This window comes from Phallusia mammillata, chromosome 3 (genome assembly GCF_965637545.1).
Source record: "Phallusia mammillata chromosome 3, kaPhaMamm4.hap1.1, whole genome shotgun sequence".
NCBI lineage: Eukaryota > Metazoa > Chordata > Ascidiacea > Phlebobranchia > Ascidiidae > Phallusia > Phallusia mammillata.
Window position 1 is genome coordinate 28,831,732 of NC_137254.1, and position 19,823 is coordinate 28,851,554.

General features: G+C 36.9%; 3 protein-coding genes across 3 annotated transcripts; 2 read left to right on the forward strand and 1 right to left on the reverse strand.

Annotated features, from left to right (window-relative positions):
* Positions 1-32: 32 nt before the first annotated feature.
* LOC145220716 (coiled-coil domain-containing protein 166-like) lies at positions 33-3,994 on the reverse strand. Its single transcript, XM_080087957.1, has 8 exons — positions 2,976-3,994; positions 2,627-2,680; positions 2,265-2,319; positions 2,054-2,198; positions 1,345-1,424; positions 986-1,162; positions 685-797; positions 33-428 (listed from the first exon to the last, which is right to left on the reverse strand). The coding sequence occupies exons 1-8, from the start codon at positions 3,212-3,214 to the stop codon at positions 293-295; spliced, it is 999 nt and encodes a 332-aa protein (XP_079944083.1). The 5' UTR covers positions 3,215-3,994; the 3' UTR covers positions 33-292.
* Positions 3,995-4,238: 244 nt separating this feature from the next.
* Positions 4,239-7,612, forward strand: LOC145220709 (ADP-dependent glucokinase-like). The gene is made up of 3 exons (XM_080087947.1): positions 4,239-4,564; positions 5,486-6,102; positions 6,501-7,612. The coding sequence occupies exons 1-3, from the start codon at positions 4,343-4,345 to the stop codon at positions 7,180-7,182; spliced, it is 1,521 nt and encodes a 506-aa protein (XP_079944073.1). The 5' UTR covers positions 4,239-4,342; the 3' UTR covers positions 7,183-7,612.
* Positions 7,613-7,702: 90 nt separating this feature from the next.
* LOC145220701 (protein sel-1 homolog 1-like) lies at positions 7,703-19,692 on the forward strand. The gene is made up of 16 exons (XM_080087937.1): positions 7,703-7,954; positions 8,398-8,601; positions 9,151-9,291; positions 9,825-9,995; positions 10,331-10,395; positions 10,478-10,629; positions 11,065-11,227; positions 12,256-12,451; positions 13,716-13,870; positions 14,263-14,466; positions 15,083-15,252; positions 15,696-15,825; positions 16,191-16,356; positions 17,057-17,216; positions 17,825-18,032; positions 18,576-19,692. Exons 1-16 carry the CDS (start codon positions 7,900-7,902, stop codon positions 18,705-18,707), a joined length of 2,472 nt encoding a protein of 823 aa, XP_079944063.1. The 5' UTR covers positions 7,703-7,899; the 3' UTR covers positions 18,708-19,692.
* The last annotated feature ends 131 nt before the right edge of the window (positions 19,693-19,823 follow it).

The following is a 19,823-nucleotide window of genomic DNA, read 5'->3' on the forward strand; positions in this document are numbered from 1 at the left end:
ACGAAGTAAAAAAGTGGAACCACACTACCACGTTGATTCAAACTTTTATTTTGGCGCTGTGATAGAAATTAAAATTCTAATGACAAATCGCCAAATCTACAAAAGTTGTGCAGTGCGCACGGACATTAAATGCACTCACAAAACAATAACACCACCATTTGCCTGGAAAACCTGGATGTTCCTGCACCCAATATTTAGTTAAAAAGGCATGAGAAAAACAGTAATAGTACTCAAAATTGTTTTTAATCGTTATAAACATCACAGTAGACAGGTGCATAAATGACATCCGGAATCAAAACTTGTCTTCTGCACTGGTATTTTCAAGTTGTTTGACAATTCTCTGCTGTCGTTGTCCACGAAGTCGTCTAATATCTTCACTGTATTGCTTCTCTCTGAGAAGATCTTTACGTTGTTCTTCCAATTCTTTCCTGTTTCCATGCAAATATAAATAGTTTGCACATAGTAAAAAACATTTATTGGGTGCTATAAGCTTCCGATTGCATAAAGTTGTTGAAATGTTAGACATCAAACAGCACCACATACACTACTATTAACGAGAGGCCTGATGCAAGCTTACATTATGTGAGTTTCACTTTTGTGCTGCTATATATCTTAGTCTCTTAGTAGACACAATTTTTCAGAAAATCCCAACTAATATGCTCATCGACCTGAATAACTATTCACCTGTGTTGATTTAAAATTCTGCTTCTGTTGATTAATTCCAACAGCTCAGCACGTAATGCACGATTTTCCACTTTAATGCTCTCTGCATGCTCGCCAAGGCATTTCACGGCTTTCTACAACAGAAAAAAATAAAGATGAAAAATAGATTGTTATAAGTTGGTCATTCTTGCTGTTATGTTGTGTTAAGGTAAGGTTTATTTATTCCCCTTCGGTCAAAATGTTTGTGAACACATATTGACTAAGACTACGTAAAATAAAACAAATAAGTATACAGATTTTTTAGCATGCAGCATACGCCTACTTTATTTGCTTCTCTTGCTAGGTCTTTAATTCGTTCTTCAGATTCTTCTGTATACTCTGATTTTTCATGCAAAAACTTTGCTTTTAGTTGTTGAATGGTGTCAGAATGTGTTCCTCTCATACGCAAAACCTCACGTTCAAGCTGCTTAATGCGCTTTAGCTGATCGTCACGGAGGTCCTAAATGAAACTAAATTGAGTGACAAAAAGTTTTTTTCCAATGACAATACATCAAAGTAAAGAATACTGCACTACACATAGGTGGATGCACTTTTAGACGATATTCACGGAGTAATCACTATGTGCAGAAAAATATGGAGTAGATGCAATTTTCAAAATTTACTTCATAGGATTTCACCTACCCGATACTCTGCCAGATCTTGATACTCCTTTTTGGCTTTAGTTAACAAATTTTCTTTTTCCAACAAACTTGCTTTTAGAGCTGAATAAAAACAGAAGAAATATATTAAAGTCATATCACCTTATTGCATGTACAATACATCCCACAACCTATAGATCAGGGGTGGCCAGACCTGCTTCATGCTCGAGCCGCATATCACAAAACTTAGTTTAAAAAGAGCCGCAAGACAAAAAATCAAAAACGAATTTATTCACTCACAATGAAGTCTACGCTATCAAATAATGATTGTTGTGTGGTGATGCTATGTGTCTCCACCTGGGCTGCAAGGTGTTTGAAATTAGGCTGATATGATGGGAAAGTTTTTGTGTTTAGCTTCGTAATGACGTTTCAAGTTACTAGTTTTGTAATGATTGAGCGAAACTGGACAAATAAGACACACAGGTTTACCTCCATTATTAATGAATGCAAACTCCTCCTCCCATTCTGTTTAAAAAGTTATATTTTCCTGTTTATCTTTCTTTTTTTGCAGTTATTTCTCAACAACGTTTTTTTTTGGCTAAACTTTGCAGTTATTGAATGTGCAACATTAAAGAGCCGCAATCAAAGGCTCAAAGAGCCGCATGCGGCTCGAGAGCCGCAGTTTGGCCACCCCTGCTATAGATTTTGAGCCACTGAATTGGATACCACCCATAACAGCATATAATTCATACCAGATTTCTTTTCTTCATAATCGGTAAGCATGAGTTGTTTCTGTCGATTAATCTTTTCTAGTTCTCTCTGATTTTGGTCACTGAGAGATATGATTGTGGTTTGGCGCTTGTGGGTTTTCTTTGCCATGTAAGACATGTACTCATGCTGTAAAAAAAATAACTTTAAAACTGCCCAACAAACTTTGACTAGTTAGTACGTAAGATTGCTTACACTCTCCACTCTGGTTTGTTGAGCTTCTGTTTGCAAGAACTCATTTTCTTTCCGCCTGTGATTTATTGCAATATTAAGGAATACAAAAAAACACATCATACATCGCATTTAATGTTTTTGCTTTACATAGTACTAGATGCTAGGTCAAGTTGTGGCTTGTACTTTTTACCTAAATGGTAAATGTACATTATATAATATATGGTGAACATAAAGGTACCATTCAAATTACTTCTCTACATAAACAAAGGAATTAGCATGTAACACAGGTATGATTGATAATATTGATTAACTATTGTTTATCAAACTCCAGCAAAACAAGGGTGGTAAAATCAGATGTAAACATTTAACTGTACGAAGGATACAATTCATCAACTTCCTTCTTGTGTCGTGCCAAGTCATTAGTCAAAGTATCCAATCTAAAAACAGGTTAACCAAAATTTGATTACATACTCACATTACAAAGTCAATAAGTTTATAACCTTTGGGTAAACATATCAAACAAACATAAAAAAATTGTAATTGCTTTCACAAACACAATTTTACACTTCAAATACTGAAGCCTGTTTTGCACTTTTACTTTTTTAATTATTGTCCTAATTTGATCTTTATGTGTTCTTAGGCTTTGCTCGGCCCACATGATTTCACAATTCCAGTCAATGTTTTGGCTTATAATTTATATATAGCTGAAGATTAGCTCTTTCTAATACTTACTCCTTTTGTAGTAAAACTTCACGATCAGTTGGACCCATTGTGTCTTCAATTTGAATCGTTTCTTCTCCACCTTCAGGTGCATCAGCACCCGCTTTACCTCCCCCTGCTGCTTTCTTCTTACCCTTCTTGCCCTTCTTCTTTTTCGGAGGCATATTTGTAAAAAAATGTTTAGTTAAAAAGTAAAGTCTAAATGCAAACAGTACCACCAATGTTCGATTAAATTGCACCATTTCATTCATCTATCTATATTACGTCTCTATATTGTATTACTGATGAAACTATCCCAAATGTATACGTTGAATGCATAAGGTATCATAAAAAGGAACATAGTAAACAAAGCTATCAAACTTAGTGGGCCAGGAACAAAAAAATTGGCTCATCAGCACAGAAGGTACAGGTCCTTCCTTGACAGAGATGATACTTTTTTTCGTCAAAGCCTAATATCAATCCAATCTAGTGGGTTGCCAGTTGCCTTAAGCGGCACTTTACTAACTCTTGCACTGTGTCTAATTTTGGCACTTTAACTGCTTGTAATACGTAAAATCATAACTATCACCTTTCTAGTACCATCTGACCAAACACAACTTTGGAAACATAATAATTTGATGCTCAAAATCATCTTAACTCCATCACTATAATTGCATATTTATTCTAAAGCTTAAATATTAGCTCTTATCTAAACTTTTATTACAGCTATCTTAAATTTACCTTCTGCCGAAATGATGGTTGTGGTGCTGAAAAAACTTTGTTCTGTTTAAAAACTGTGGTAATAAACTTTTTGTCCTTTTTTTAGCTTGTCTGGAAATGAGGTAAAACGTAAGGGGCTTCACCTGTTATCATGACAACCGAAGTAACGTAAATGTAGCTGTAGTCGAGTTTTTGATTTATGGGTGAATTCAATTAGGTTAGGTAAACAGCTTCTCTTAAGTTGCTAATGTGTTAAAGAGTGCACAAAAAGCATTGATGGCAATGCTTTTTTCGTTGGGTTGGAACCAAGGACGATCGTATACCGATAATGGTTTTTAATGGACGGTTTGGAGCCATGGACCATTCGTTCAAGTTTCTGACCCAACAAGCACTGATACCGTGCATTGTATTTTGTGCATTTTCGTGACTAATTGACATCGAAATTAGAGCAAGTAAGATGGATGTGTTTTGTGTCCGCGGCCAGTCAACTGCACGATTTCCGACAATTCTTCTTTTTTTGTTCATTTCCTATCCAGCTTGTTGGAAAACGCGTGTTAGATTACGCTTTCAAATACTGCCTAGAGAATTTTGCTTCGTGAAAAATGTAAATAAACCCGGTATTAAACTTGCTAAAACGCAAAATCGGGCGTAAAATAGAATGGAAATGTACATAACAATGGATGAGTTTATGTTTAATGTTAGGGTCAATTAAGTACTTAAGTAACGTAATAGCTTTTGGATTGTTTCCCACAGTGCAGTGCACAATGGGTTTAACTGTAGCTAAATTCGGAGGCATTGTCGTTCTTCTTGCCATATTGTATTCTGTAACTAACAAAAAACAACATGGCGTAAATGAGAAATTACCTAGTATTCTCCAGTCGCTTAAAACAGCGGAAAAGGAGGTAAGCATAAAACTATCTCTAAAAACTTAATTGTTGCAATTTGTTTTGTTATTGTTACGTCATTTTATGACATAACACGCTAGAAAGTCAAAGAAACATTTGAATTAAGCAGCAAGAACTTGGGTCACACAAATAGCCACAAACGTCATAAACACTCGGAACCCGCATCCCTTTAATATTTAGTTATGAAAATCAAGCGCATTTGTCCAATCAGTATCTCTAGGTGAATGGTCTCGTGTTTTTTAGGTGAGCGTCTTAAACACGCGAATTCGTAGCATTTGGTTTGCAAGCAATGTTTCATGCATCGCTAGAACTGCTAGCTTAGCTCCATTATCGGTACCAAGTCAAGTGTAACTGACCACTTCTTCTTTCGAGTTAAAGTCTTTTTCTCTTATTTTTTAAATAAGGCTGCCTCGTCTTCAGTATGTATACAATGTAAGAGTTTCGACTAATCGGACTCCGTCCCCACTGTGCATTTCGCGTTTACGTAGTAGATCGGTGCCTTTCATGTCTATATGTGCATATACTCGATGCTTTAACCAGTCTTTTGCTAAATACATTTCTACCCATATAAAATGCTGTGGCATTGTACTTTACTGCAGGATAGGCATCCCAACAAAATAGAACTCACGTGCGTCCTTTATGGCTATCGTGTGAAATAAATGAGACTCAATTACTAGTTAATATTCGAAACATTAGGTTCATGAAGGCAAAAGGCGCAACAGTTATGTTTTAAGTTTCGACTCAGTAGCAACACGACACATACAGCCCGCAAACACTTCTTTTCTTATAGCCTTAAATGTTTGTAAAAGATAAAACCGGTATAAATGACAACATGTTTCTAACTTTAAACGTAAGCATAAACGCGTGATTTGGTTAAAACATATTTTAGCCTTAATAACATGCACTGATTCTTTTCAGTTTAAGCTTGCCTCACCACCCAGGATTGCACTAGGATTCGCTGCATGTGTGGACATATTTGTCGATGCAGCGGCGTTTTTGGAAGCCGCCAAGATTCCCCTTCCCGAGTCACCGAAACATCACATATCAACAGCAACACTTGAAGAGTTGTCGGAAATCTTTGCCTACGTTTACACAGAAGGAGCTGCCGCCACAAGGCCAATGTCCAACCTTACGCTTTACCAGGAGTTGATCGCAATCGCAGAGGTTGTACCAGGTGCCAGGGTTTCTCTGGGATGCGTAGCACCCGTAATGGGCAATATGTTGGCCAAAGAAGGAGCTAAAGTGTTGATTGGTGCGGACATTGATTCCAAGTATAAAAGTTTTCTCAGGCCAGGCGTGAGTGTCGTTGGCGATACTGATGGCCATAACATCGACGTTCACATTATCATGGAATACAAGACGGGTGACAAATGGGGGAAGTACCAAGCAGTCAGAGCCAATAGATACGTCATTCATGCTGACCATATTATGCCACATGTCTACGGAGTGGAACCGCTGTGGAAAGCGTACAAGGAGTTTAAGCCGGATTTGGTGGTTGTTGGCGACATTCACGCCATGGACAACTTTCCATTTAAGTAGGTGTTCGCAGGGCTCACAAAAGTATTGTTTATATACGTTCGGCCTTAAAGTGTGCTATTTTGAATGAGGCTAAGTAAAAACCACGCTGTTACAGTTTGCAATATGTACGGTAGGGGTTGTGAGACATGTTCTCGGAACATAAGTTTTAAGCGTTGCCCGGAAATTGTGGATGTAATCAACTTACAGGAAACAGTTTGAAATACGATTAAAATTTCATACTAAAGTAAGTGGGGCTTTTTCTGTCCATATACTTACTCGTCTTTATTTTCGTTTACCCCAAAACTGCTATAAAAACTGTACTTTTAAATATAATGGCAAAAATTTCCCTTTAGTGCCAGAGAATCTTGTCACCACAACGGTTGCCACGTTAACAATTTTGTTTTATTGAATTTAGGCCTGGTGTGCGCAAAGCGAGACTGGGATCTGTGAAATCGTTTTTGGCTGAAACTGCAAGTGAAGGCATTCTTAACCACTTTGAATTTGCATCTTTTGTGGATCGAGAATTGCTTGAAGACATAAAAGAGAACATCTTACCCCACGTTCATTCAATGGGCATGAATGAACAAGAATTGCCGAATATGTTGAGCATGGTTCGTTTTGGAAAAGTTACCCAAGTATCGGACGCATACCCTGAAAGTGCCCAAGTTCTTGACCAGTTGCGTATGACCTACCAGTTAATAAGGCAAAAATACGGAATTCTTTCCCGTATTCATGTCCATACCTTGGCCTTTCAAGCTATTCTGACCAGAAAACAATCACCATGGCGATATAGCAGAGCCGCAGCTGCCCACGCGTCGCTCACTGCCACGAGATACGTTTCTGGAAACGACCAGATTCAAATTGAAACTTCAAAACTGCTGATGAACAACACATTTTTCACGTCCTTAAACGCCGACAAGGCAAGACGCATTGACCTGCACCAATCAGAATCCGCCACGTGTTGGGAAGAGATTATAGACGACGATAAGGTTTTGATATGTGTTGCCCCAAATCTAGTTTGCACAAAGGTAAAGCAAACATGTGGAGCTGGCGACCACATATCTGCCGCTGGTTTAATGTATCAAATCCCGGTGTAAAAACTCTGTTGAGGCAGAAGTGAGATTGTCAATGCTCCTATCAATCTGCTTGAATTAAATACATAGATACGGTTTAAATAAAAGCATTGAGACTGTGTGTGCTGTTTTAAACTATTTTATGTTATTCGGATTTCGTTTTATTCTCATGTTATTCGGATTTCGTGTCTTGTTGTCTTGTACACAGATCAAGAAAGATTTTTTATACTGTTTGTCATTGAACACTTCTGACAAAAAATCTGAACCAGAAAGCTTTTTGTCCTGCTGTGGTTTAAAATATGGTGCTGTACAGTTTTATAAATTTATAATAGGTTACGTGTCCATATGAATCAAAATGGAAAATACACGTTTCGTTATGGTTTGTTGAATTGCCACCTTCTACTTTTCCTTCAGTTTATGAGACATGTGTGCAAATAAAAGAAACTAATACCAACTAATTTGTCAAAACATCTTTGTTTTATATTTCAGCAGTCGTCGTCTACAGACAGCAAGGTTTTAGGGGTACCGGTAACCGAAGTGTTTTTAATCTTACGTGGCTTTAACTTTTGTGGTCATGCATGAGCAATGAAGCAAGAAATATGGTGATTTCCCCTGTGTTTGGGAGCTGTTTAAAACTCACGAAAATGTTTGGATTTTAGTCAAGTTGCCTCTATTTAACCGATGATTGTCGTGAAGTATATATAAATTTGTAAATATTAGGAAAGCAACTTCAAATTCAAGATGAAATTTCGCTTGGTTTTTCTTCACATTCTTTTGCTGGTGTTGTTTTCAAAAGGTAGGATTTCTGCGATTTTTATTTAGAATTTCGGTCATAATTCGTTACGTTGTGCTAACTTTAGTGTTTTTGCAACTGTAAAAGCCTAATACTTCATCTGTAATATGTTGACCCAAATAACATGTTTGAATATTCTCTGCGCAGAAAGCGAAATAACAAATGTCACGCGCAATGTTATAGTTACAAAGCAAATACTGCTGCAAAAGTGCAAATGTTTCTTCCCTTTGACAAGCAATTTGTCATTTGAGAACTATTAACATGTATTACCCCCAACAATAGCATGATATCAGCATAAAAATGAAAATTGTTGCTTGTTTTTATTTACCTTAGAATTTTGGTATTACAAAAACACTTTGAAACATTTATTTTATGTGAAAAAAGACCCAGAAAAAGTACCCAAAAGAGTTTACCTCACATCCTGACTTTTTACTATTACTTTACAGGGCAACAACAGGAGAATGAACAGCAGACCTTAAATAATATTGAAAAAGATAAACCCAAAGAAGTCTCTGAAACACAGAGTTATGATACATCTACACAAAATAGTGAATTGGATCAACATGATACTAGTGCAGAAGCAGTTGCACAATATCAGGTGGATGATGAAAGTGATAATGAGCTTGCAGTAGAACAGCGTAAAACTGAAGGTAAAACATACGGTGTAACAGCGCGTTTTGGTATCATTCACCAATTGTGCCCTTTACTGTTTTGCGCTTAATAATGTTTTAACGTTGCACAGCTATTTCCGGCTTGTTGCTATGTTTTCTTTCACCAAGCAAAATAAACTCAACTCAACTAAACATGTTCAAATAAATGTTTTGGGTGCCAGAAATCAACCAATTATTTGAGCAAGTGGTTATTAAGTGTGGACTTTTAGTTGTTCTTAAATGCTGTTTTGTGGTTTGTGTATATAATCTGGGCTAGGATGTTGGTAACCTGGACCTTTGATTGTAACCTCTCCTGCGACCCTTTTTTGTTAGTCATTGTATATATCAATATACACTAGATTTAAATGACTTTTTTGACAAAAATACAGTCAGTCAGTTTTCGTTAACTTCAACTCTAATTGCTCAATAATGCCGACTCTGACTCCCCAGCCCTGGTTATAACATAAAAAAACACATAAACTTGTTTTACAGCGAAAAACTTTGTAAATGCATAAAGTAAGCTACTAAACTTGTCGTTTGCTTTAATAGAAAATCAAGATGAAGTTAATGCTGAGCCAGTTGCATTGGATGAACCTACCAAGCAAGCAGTGGTTGTTGATAGTTTTGAAACAAGTGATGGTGAAAAAGGTGACAAGAAAATACAGGAACCCTATACTGATGCACTTGAGGGTAAATACCTTTGCTTTCATTAAAAGTTAAACCGCTGATGTTATTGACTGAACACATTGGGAACATACTGCACCAAAATATGTCTTTATAGTTCTAACACATTATTACTTTGCTTGAGATGCTCTTGCTCCTTGTTTAATTATAAATCTAAATCAAGCGACTTCTGTTTGTTTTGGTAAGAAAAACAGTTGTAATAACAAGTTAAAGTCTGGCTTGTTTGCAAATTTTGCCTTTGCTGTTAAAAATTGTTTTGTACAGTCGGAAAATGTGGGTAAGCAGTATAATTCAACACTAACGTTAAAGTATACTAAAAACACAAAAATCCCATTTAGAAATACATTATTATACCAGTACATGTCAATGCTTAATCTGTCAACAAATTTTTAGATGAGTTTGAAAACAATGTCTCATAAAAAATATGCTAAAATGCAAATGATACCAATTCAACCATTATTTGGACAATTTAGTTGCATGTATTTTTTTGTAAGGGCATTAACTCATTTAACCATGTGATCATATATTGTGTAAACCAGAAGCAGCACAACCTCTTATGAAAGACATGGGACACTTTGAGTATGATGAGGATGATGTTGGAGAGATTGTGGACACTGGAAATGTTGTCACTTCTGTTAGGCGTGAAAAGACTCCAACTGAAAACACCCAGGATGAAAGTAATCAACAACAAGACGCTTCATCACATCCAAGTAACTATATTAACTTTATAAACAAGCATTAACCAAACCACCTAATTAAAGTAAGTCGAACTTCATAGCTTTAAAAACCAGTGATGCAAATGCTTGGTAGAATAAAAACTGCATTACAACATAACTCTGAGCGAATTAAAAGGGGCAGTTACTCCAACGATAACATTTTTTAGTATAGCTTACAAATTGTCAGGAATCATGTAATTTAATTTGATGATTGTCCTTTGAACACAACAAATTACAACCTTATAAAGCTGGTCTACTGTGTCTAAATATACTTGTATACCTGTGGCCTTTGTTTTTGCATTCTGTTTTAAAACCGGAATACTTTTTAGATGTAAATCAAGGCCATACCATTTCAAATCAACAACAACAGACAACCAAAACCATCTCTTCACAGGTGAAAACTACTTTGTAATCTAATATGGAGACATTTAACCAACCAATTTATTGAATGATAATATTTTCTCTTTTTATCACAGACCGTGGTCACACCAACTCCAACACCAGCGCCACAAAAGGAACTGACCCAGGAAGAAAAAGAAGCTGCTGAGAAACAAAAGAAGCTGGATGACCTGTATGATGCTGCAATGAAAAAGATTAACTCTTCTAATGTCAGATCCATAATTATTGAGTAAGTTTATGATGGTTTCATGTTCTAGATCTAGTGTCACCAAACTTTTTAACATTGGGCCAAATAACCAAAAAAGTGTGTGCCACATGGTTTACAAACCTCAACACAGTGCTGGTCCAAAACTGTAATCCTTGCAGCACTTTTGTGGGGCCAATAAGAGCTACAATTCTACCTTGAATCTGATAATGCCACTTTAAACAAAAATGTGTGAAATACTTGTCTACTACTCTACTGGCAATACTCATTTATTCACAAGTAACAATAGAACAGCATTTGTTTGGGAAAAAATAAAGACTTTGATACTTTTAGTCTTGTTTGTGCTGTAACAAACTCCCTTTGATGTTCCAGTTGTAGTACAAAACCCAGTAAGAGTGTAAAACTGTTTGGAGTAAAAGTGTTTTGAAGCAATCCTGTAAATAGATATTAATTTTATAGAGGTTACCAGACATTGAAAAATGCTGCGTCACAAGGACATGCCAATGCTGACGTAGAGATTGCCTTTGGCCTTTTGTCCGGAATTTACATGCCAATGGACCTACAAGGCTCAAAGCGGATTTTTGAAAAACATGCAGAACATGGAAATCCTAAAGCACAAGCAGTAAGTTATAAGTTTTCTTGTCCTGAAAGAAACTATAGTGACAAACAAGGATTCAACCACCAGTAACAAATATATTTTTGGATTTTATGTAATGTGGGGTATCAAAGTATTACTTATGCATAACTTTCGCTTTTTGTTCCAGAAAATTATTGAAATAAAATCAGTCCTTGTCTTTATTTAAGACAACAATTAAAACCCTTAATCAAATTGGGACAAACATAAGAAATTTGGCTAATTGAAATGGCTAAATACACTTTAGTAACATTCAACATTCTTGACAACCGTTTCAGATTATGCATACTTGCACCATTTAAATACATTATGTGACATATTTGTGTTAGCTTTAAACCTTATGTTGTACCTTGTTGACATTAATTGCCTGCTTCAAAAAAGGTTGTTACTTGTTTTTCGAATGTTATGGATATCCTTTATAACTTGTGGCTTTTGTATTCTTGATTAACTAACATATGGGTAAACTAACTGAGCAAACTTAACAAAGACCAGACTGTGCTTTACATCCAAAAAGAACCATTAACACCACCGAATATTATAGAAGGTCTTTGATTGTTGTGTTTTCAAATATTCTGTGTTCTACTGTCGGTTATTCTTTACAACAGTGATTTTCAAACTATGTGTCACTGCTCACATTTCCAAGTGTGCCTCGAAATATCTCCTATTTTTAGGTGCAAACATTCCCTGGTGTTTTGGGCCTTTATGATGAAATACTGGTGTCCATAAGAACGTTTCAAATCTCATATTTTGTTATTGGTAATGAAAAGTATCCTTACCCACCACAATATAATTGAAAATTAGCATTTTGGAACAACATTTCTTATGTTTACCTGCAAAGTGTGCCACAGAAGAAAATTTTAGTTCTTTCTTGTGTTTGAGAACCACTGCTTTACACACATCAGCACATACTTTTTATTCAACCTTTACATTTAAACATATATGCCAATAACGAAAAGGGCAGTCTTTTCATCTGTACTTGCTGATATCAAAACACCTTACAAAATTGCTGTTTTTAGGGCTTGGCGTTTCTATATGCAACAGGAATCGGAACTAATTCAAGCCAGGCAAAGGCATTGGTGTATCTTACATTCTCAGCACTGGGAGAAGACCCGATGGGACGCATGATGTTAGGCTACAGATACTGGACAGGAGTTGGTGTTACTAAGAATTGTGAAGCAGCTCTAACCTTCTACAGAAAAGTAGCTGACGAAAGTAAGTAGTTCACAGCATTGAAAAAAAAGTACAGTTTGAAGTGAAAACAACCCATACAGTCGTAGTGTTCTGTTGATTACTGTTCTCTACATTAACATAACCCAAAACCCAGTGCATAAAACCCTAGGCCAAACAAAACCAGCTGGTATACACAATATTTGCACAGATTATATATTTCACCCAAGGTTTTGCTTTGGTGGCCATGATATTTTCCTACAGGGTAATAGTCATTTTCCTACCAAGAGGTATATATTAATAGTTAATGATGTCATATGTGGCCTGTGCCAATCACTTGGTGTAGACCAGTGGTTTTCAACCCATTTCATTCGGCTGCTCATTTAAGCAACCCAATGTAACTGAAGCCCTCCTTTTAAAATTTTCTGTCCTTTTTTTCCCAATAACTAGATTAAAGTTCGACTTTAGGCAAAAACAAAAGCCCGATTTTTGGTAGGCAACCCTGTATCATCCAATTTTACTGTCTGTTTAACTGTTCTTTTGCCCACACTGCGGTGGTAGCAATTTCATGGAGCCACGACATTTATTTTCTGCATAGTCATGTAACAACGCTATATCGTCTGCCTAGTCGCATAACACTGCTTTTATTTTTTATTGTAGAGGTCATGATATGACCTAAAACAAGTTTAAATGAAACTCTGTGATGTTTCACTTGTTCCTATGTTAATATAAGCTGGGATTGAATTACCAAAACATACCCCTTTGGTTGCGATATGTCAGATTGGTGCTTGTGACAATGTGTTGAAACATGTCTTTGTCATGTCGTCAAATAACACATGGCAAATGATATCAATGACACACATACACTCATATACATATTCAAAGAGAAATTACAAACTTTTAAAAGTTTCTTTTTGTGTGGTAAAACTAACTTGACAGAACATATATTGTGGTTTAACCTGGTTTACTTAAACTAAGCCTTGTATCTTACTGACTGAGAATGGCAAATCTTTTCCAAGCAACAGAATCAGTCAATATATATACATGGAATATAGGCCTGGGCCGAGGCGTTGGCGACATAAGGGACCTTGGAAGGCTACAAACTAGCATGGAATTGGGAATGTTTGTGATGCACAGTGTACGTTCTCTGCCGAGCCCTGGGCATTAACATGCTTGGTGTTCGACCGAACAGAGCATTTGCGGTTCCAGGCTATCTCTACTGGATTATATAAACATATATTGCCGAACTGGTATCTTCAGTTGTATCTTACTGATTTTGTTTATGATTTTTGTTTATGTTTGCCCACAGTTGCTGCGAAAGTGTCCTTAACCGGAGGAAGCATGTCGACCCGAATAAGACTCCTTGATGAAGACGAAAACCCGGGTAACACGTACGGAAGGGTCGATGACGATCTTGTGCAATACTATCAGTTTCTCGCCGATAAAGGGGATGCCCCTGCTCAGGTGGGTGTGGCACTTGCCGAAAAGGGGCGTTGTTTCTTCTAAGGCTGTCCGTATGAGCTACAGTCAAATGCACATATTGCGTTAATTTGAAAAATATGTAATGTAACGTTAAAGTTAAACAAACAACAATAAAACTTTGGCCTAAATTAAAAAAGTAAGATCAAGGGAAAAACAACAACGTCGACCATACGTAAAAAATAATACTGTAACAATAAAGAAAAAAAAGCTATATCAACAGCTTAAAGTATCAGTAATTTTAAAAGTCGAGGTTATGAAAATGATGAAATTTTTGATTGTGAAACATTCCAACAAACGTTTTCATAAAATAAGATTCAATGCAAATAAAATATATATTTATATTACTCCATTTCCTATTTTTTACTTCTTCGCAGGTGACACTGGGTCAGCTGAACTATCAGGGTGGACGAGGGTTTGAACAGAACCGACAGAGGGCTTTCGAGTACTTTGAACGAGCCGCCAAGAGCGGCAACGCAAACGCTCAGGGCTACTTAGGCAAGATATATGCAGAAGGATCGGAAACTGTGAAGCAAAACAATGAATCAGCTATCCGATATTTCAAGCTTGCAGCCGACCAGGTATTCAATTTAAACCAGTTTTTATGTGTGATTCGTAGGGTTAGAGGGGTTACTGAATACCCGTACAGTTTTGCAAAGAACGTTTTTTATTCTTAAGGTTGTTGGTGTTAGCTCAGTATTTTCCCATCTTTATCTGTACTAATAGTAGGGTCAAATATCGCAATGGTTTTGGGTGGTGCTTCGCCACTATGTTTTGAGTTGAGTTTACTTCGCTTGGTGAAAGAAAATGTAGCGACGCAATAGCAGTAAAACAATCACCGAGCCGAAAGTAGCTGCAAAATAGCTTAACGTTAGAACGTCATGGAGCGCAAAATGGTGAAGGGCATTGGTGGATCAAGACTGGACGCGCTGCAGCTACATCGTATTACAAAACGTTATGTGACTGGGGTCACAAGAAAGTTTTCGTGCAGGAAACCCCGGTTAATCGTGACAAACTTAGTGGTCCAAACGGGTCCGGAATACGTTTATCTACGAAAAATATATAAAATTGGTGGTAAAAAACACAAACAGTCGTTTTTTTTAGAAAAAAGCAGTCATATTTAGAAAATAAATATACATGTGTGTTAAGTTTCCGTCTATTAGTCTATAGTTCTTCTAATTACATATTTATTATCAGGGCAACCCGATCGGCCACGCTGGATTAGGTCTGATGTATTTGCATGGGAAAGGTGTGAAGGTCGATTACAACAAAGCGTTCAAACATTTCCAAGTTTCCGCCGACCAGGGTTGGGCAGAAGGACAACTGCACCTGGGCAACATGTATTTCAATGCACAGGGCGTATCAAGGTTAGTGCTGGTTGATTCTCTAAGTGTCAGTGGCAAAGAAATGTTTCTGGCATCTGCAAAAGTTTGTGAAACATCGAAATTTTTGAATTTTTTTGACAAGTGATATGAAAACATGCAAAGCTGCTAAAATACTGTCAAAACTCTTGTATGATAGTATATATTTTTAGCTGTTAAGTTTTTATATAACCTGTTTGGGAATAATAGAACTTTTATATTTATGGCTTGTAAACCGATATTTTTTTCACTAGGTTAATCTCCTGGATAAAATGCTTTGGCTGCAAGAATGGTTAAACAAATTCACAACATTGGATTTTTAAATATTTATTTCATATTTGATTAAAGATTATCTTAAACAGTAAATAGAAATAGTAGACCTTTTCATTGTGTTCAAGCCGTAATATGGATTTTTCACAGCGTACTCAATCACTGATATTGCTTTACAGGGATTATAAACAAGCTTCTCGACTTTTCAACCTTGCTGCGCAGAACGGTCACTTGCTGGCGCTCTACTACCTGGCGCAGATGCACTCAACCGGAACCGGTGTTGTCCGATCATGTCGCACTGCAGTAGAGGTAGGAAAGTAACTAAAACAGTTTTTGTTTTTCGAAAACATTTTGTTTCATGAGCTTCTATGAAGATTACGTTTTTTCTAAACCCCCTTTCTTACACTTTTTACACAATTAGATATTGATTTCAAACGTTTTTGTCACAAAAACTTTTAGGAAAATTGTTGCTTTTTGGCCCAAACCTAAAAAAACGTTTCTGCAAGCATATTAAAAGTCAAAATAATGACAATATCTCAAATACCTTTTGTTGTTTTATGTTTTTTTTCTGCCCATACGGATGATTGGTACCTAATGATGAGCAAAAAGTTGTACATGCTATTTCAATAATGCCACATTTTAGTCCAATATTCATTTCATATTTTTTATTGCAGCTTTACAAAAACGTTTGCGAACGAGGCCGATGGGCAGGTCAGTTGGATGCCGCATATTCCCAGTATAAAGCTGGGAAGATTAATTCTGCCTTATCTCTCTACCTCTTGCTAGCGGAACTTGGGTACGAGGTCGCACAAAGCAACGTTGCTTACATTCTGGACCAAGGTTAGTATTTTGTCAAGGCGTGGTAACGAACTTGCACGAAACTGAAGCGCATTGTGACTACTGAAAGCATTTTACCATAACACAATTCACAACTATATTTCTTTGTTTCAAAAATCTCCAAAACCACTTTTTTCTGAGTAAGCTGCAGACAGTGCACATTATTTGACCTGTAAGGTCTCATCAGTGCAGCTGGTGACAAGAGATTGGCCCTATGAGCTAATATAACCACCAAACGACATTCCAGTTTGTTGAGAGTACAGGCTGAAACTTTATGCCTCAAAAAGAAAGAATACACTGTTTTAGATATTTTTGATCCTGTTTCACTGCAAGAAGTATACCCAAATTTTGGAACCTTAATTAAAGTTAATTGCGGTGTTTTTGCCATTAAGTCGTTTGTCCGTCATCATCAGTTCCTTATTCTAATAGTTTAAAAACATTTACATGTTTGTTTATCTAAATGTCTGTTTTTTGAGCAAGTTTTATACTTTAAACTTTCACTGTCTCTCTGATTATTTAGGCAAACATTTATGGCCATACTAAGGTCTGCTGATAGCGGTTTTTAAAACATAACTAAAATTTATTTGATCATCTCGTTGATAAACTATTTTGTGTATTTTTCAACGAACCAAATTAGTAAACTAAATAGACTGTTGGATTTAACAACGCGAACCTTAATTTACCCTGAAATCATCTATTTCAGACCAAGCGACTCTGCTGAATCAGACCTACGCCCGAGCGCTCATCCATTGGGATAGAGCGGCTTCACAAGGCTATGTTGTGGCCCGTATCAAGTTGGGGGATTACCACTATTACGGCAAAGGCACGGAGGTCGATTACGAAGTGGCTGCGAATCATTACAAGTAAGCAATGTGAAACATATTGTTTGCCGGGCCTTAGTTAAGCAGGCTGACCGTATTCCATCACTCTGTGGCCTTTCAAATCTGTCACCAAGACTATAAAGCTTTCACTATGCCGGTAGGGTTTCAGGCCCAATTTAGACTTTACGTATAGATTGTTTACGTATAAATGTAATACATTTGCCAGAAGCGCTCTATAAACTTATGCCTGGTAGCAATAGCTTATGTATAGATTGTTTGCCGGAAATTAGTTAAGCAAGCTGGTTGTATTCCGGTGCCTTTTTATGGAAGTAACACCACTTTGTGGCGCTTCATATCTGTGATCAGGCTATAAAGCATGAATTGCAACTTCCACTTATCCATTCCTGTGTTTTCAAGTTGTGAGTCGGCTCGGCGAATTCGTGTTTAAGCCAGGATTAATTATATGTACAGTGGTCCTGATTTGGGCCTGATGATTTGACTTGTATTTACGCTAGGTTTCATGCCTAATTTAAACATTACCTTTCAGACCTCATTTTAATCTTATGCGACATAAAAGTGACAGGCTTTATTGTTTAAACGTTTTGGCAAATGCTCATACCATTCCTTTAAAAAAAAATTTCGTCACACAGGGAAGCTAGCGATTCGTCCAGCAGCGCTCAAGCCTACTTTAACCTTGGTTACATGCACGAACAAGGACTTGGTATGAAGCGGGATATCCATCTTGCTAAGCGACAGTATGACATGGCAGCTGAAGCGAGCCCAGACGCAGCAGCACCGGTCGCATTGGCGCTTATAAAGCTTGGATTTCTCTACGCTATCGAGGCCGTACAGAACCAGGTAACAATGTTTTCAGGTTGATAACAATGTTCTGTGTGATTTTTTTATAGTGCTAGTTTTTTGTTATTTTTTTAAAGTATTTGTTCACGTTCACGGGTCCAAATTTTTCTGTTTTACAAGCCTTTTTGGTTTTACAAATTTTTAAACCATCATATCTTCACATAAATAGGACTTAAACATTAATTAAGTGTGGTAATTAGCGTTTAAACGAGCTTCATCTATATCTACTACAAAAACGCGCCGTAAACATCCGGGCTAAGAAGAAAAAAATGCAGCAAAAAATGCAAACATGAACCCAATAAAACACTACGCTCATGAAAAAACGATATAACGGACCAATAAACAGCACATCTGCTAATGCGGTGGTTTACGCTTTTGAACGCTTTTTACACATATAAAAACGATTTGAAAAAGTTTATTAAGACGTTTTTACGTACAAAAAACACCTGATAAAAAGTCTAGCTCCAGTTTCTGCCCTAACCAGACCAAAAACAACATCGCAACCAACCATATAACACAGCTTCCCTATATTCATTTTCCCAGCAATGGTGGCACTCCAGTACTTCCTTCCACCACGTAACTGCGTCGCTGCCCGAGGAATGGGACTTATACCTTATTACGATTCTCGCCCTCATGCTCGGTTTCGTCATCGCTTTTCGACGTCAGCAGAGGTGACGTCACTGCACGGTTGACGTCATGGCACTCTTTTGTTTGCAAATGCATTGCCTGCAGCACCGTTTGTAACTTATGTTTTTTTAATGTTTGGATATGCCTGGTGGTTTTCCCTATAAGTGCTGCGGGCTGTTGGCTATTTTTTTTTCTTTGGAGAAATTGGTAAGGGTTTTGACACACGTTTTTGCACGACTGTTGCCTTTTCAGCGGCGCTTAATAGTTCTATATGCTGCAGTGTCTATGTTGTTTGATTTACAATCCCTTTACCACTGTCTCAAAATCCAATAACCAGAACGTGCGGCCCTCGTGGCACTTCTGCTAAGACATCTGCTGCTTGAACAAATTACAATGCATTACAAACCTTATGTGCAACGTGTTAATAGTCTTCATGCAAATTGCGATATTTTTGTAAGGTGGTAAATGCTGCAAACCGTTTAAAGCAATAACTTGTGCGTCTTTGTAAGTAATGTTTTTCACTGAAAAGGTGATTTTTAGACTTAAATAACAACTGCAGTGAGTATGTGCCTTGGTTTGTTTAAGGCCACAACTTGTCAATATGTAGATAGATAGTTTTATCTTTACTTCTGCTTGTGTGTTTTTGTCAACAATTTTTCTATATCTTGTGATGGTTATAACAGTGAAGGACTGTCTGACAGTCTGTGTTCTCCACGTGCTGCTAATTTTGGTGAACTGATTGCTTTAACTAAATCAAAATCATTCATATTTATCTATGGCCTAGCCGAGGTAAAATATTCTAAACATCAATCAAAAATATCGATTCGACATTCGATGGCATTCGCATTTTTTGTGCAATTTTGTTTTAATTGAATCTATTCTGCAAAAACCTTCACCCAAAATGAACACAATAGAAACCGCATGTGTGCGAATAGAAATCGTATATGCATGCGCCGATATGGGACAATTACTTGTGGTTTCGTTTCGCTTTGCTGACTTTATTTTTTGGGAAAATAAAGCCAAACAGGATTCATGATTTCTCAAAACGAATGCCGTTTACGGACTTGTATGAGCACCCCAAAAAATGTGAAAGAAAGTAGTTTGCTCCTGCAAAACTATCTTAAAACTATGTGTGCTATCCAATTCTGCTTCGTTTTGTCTGCT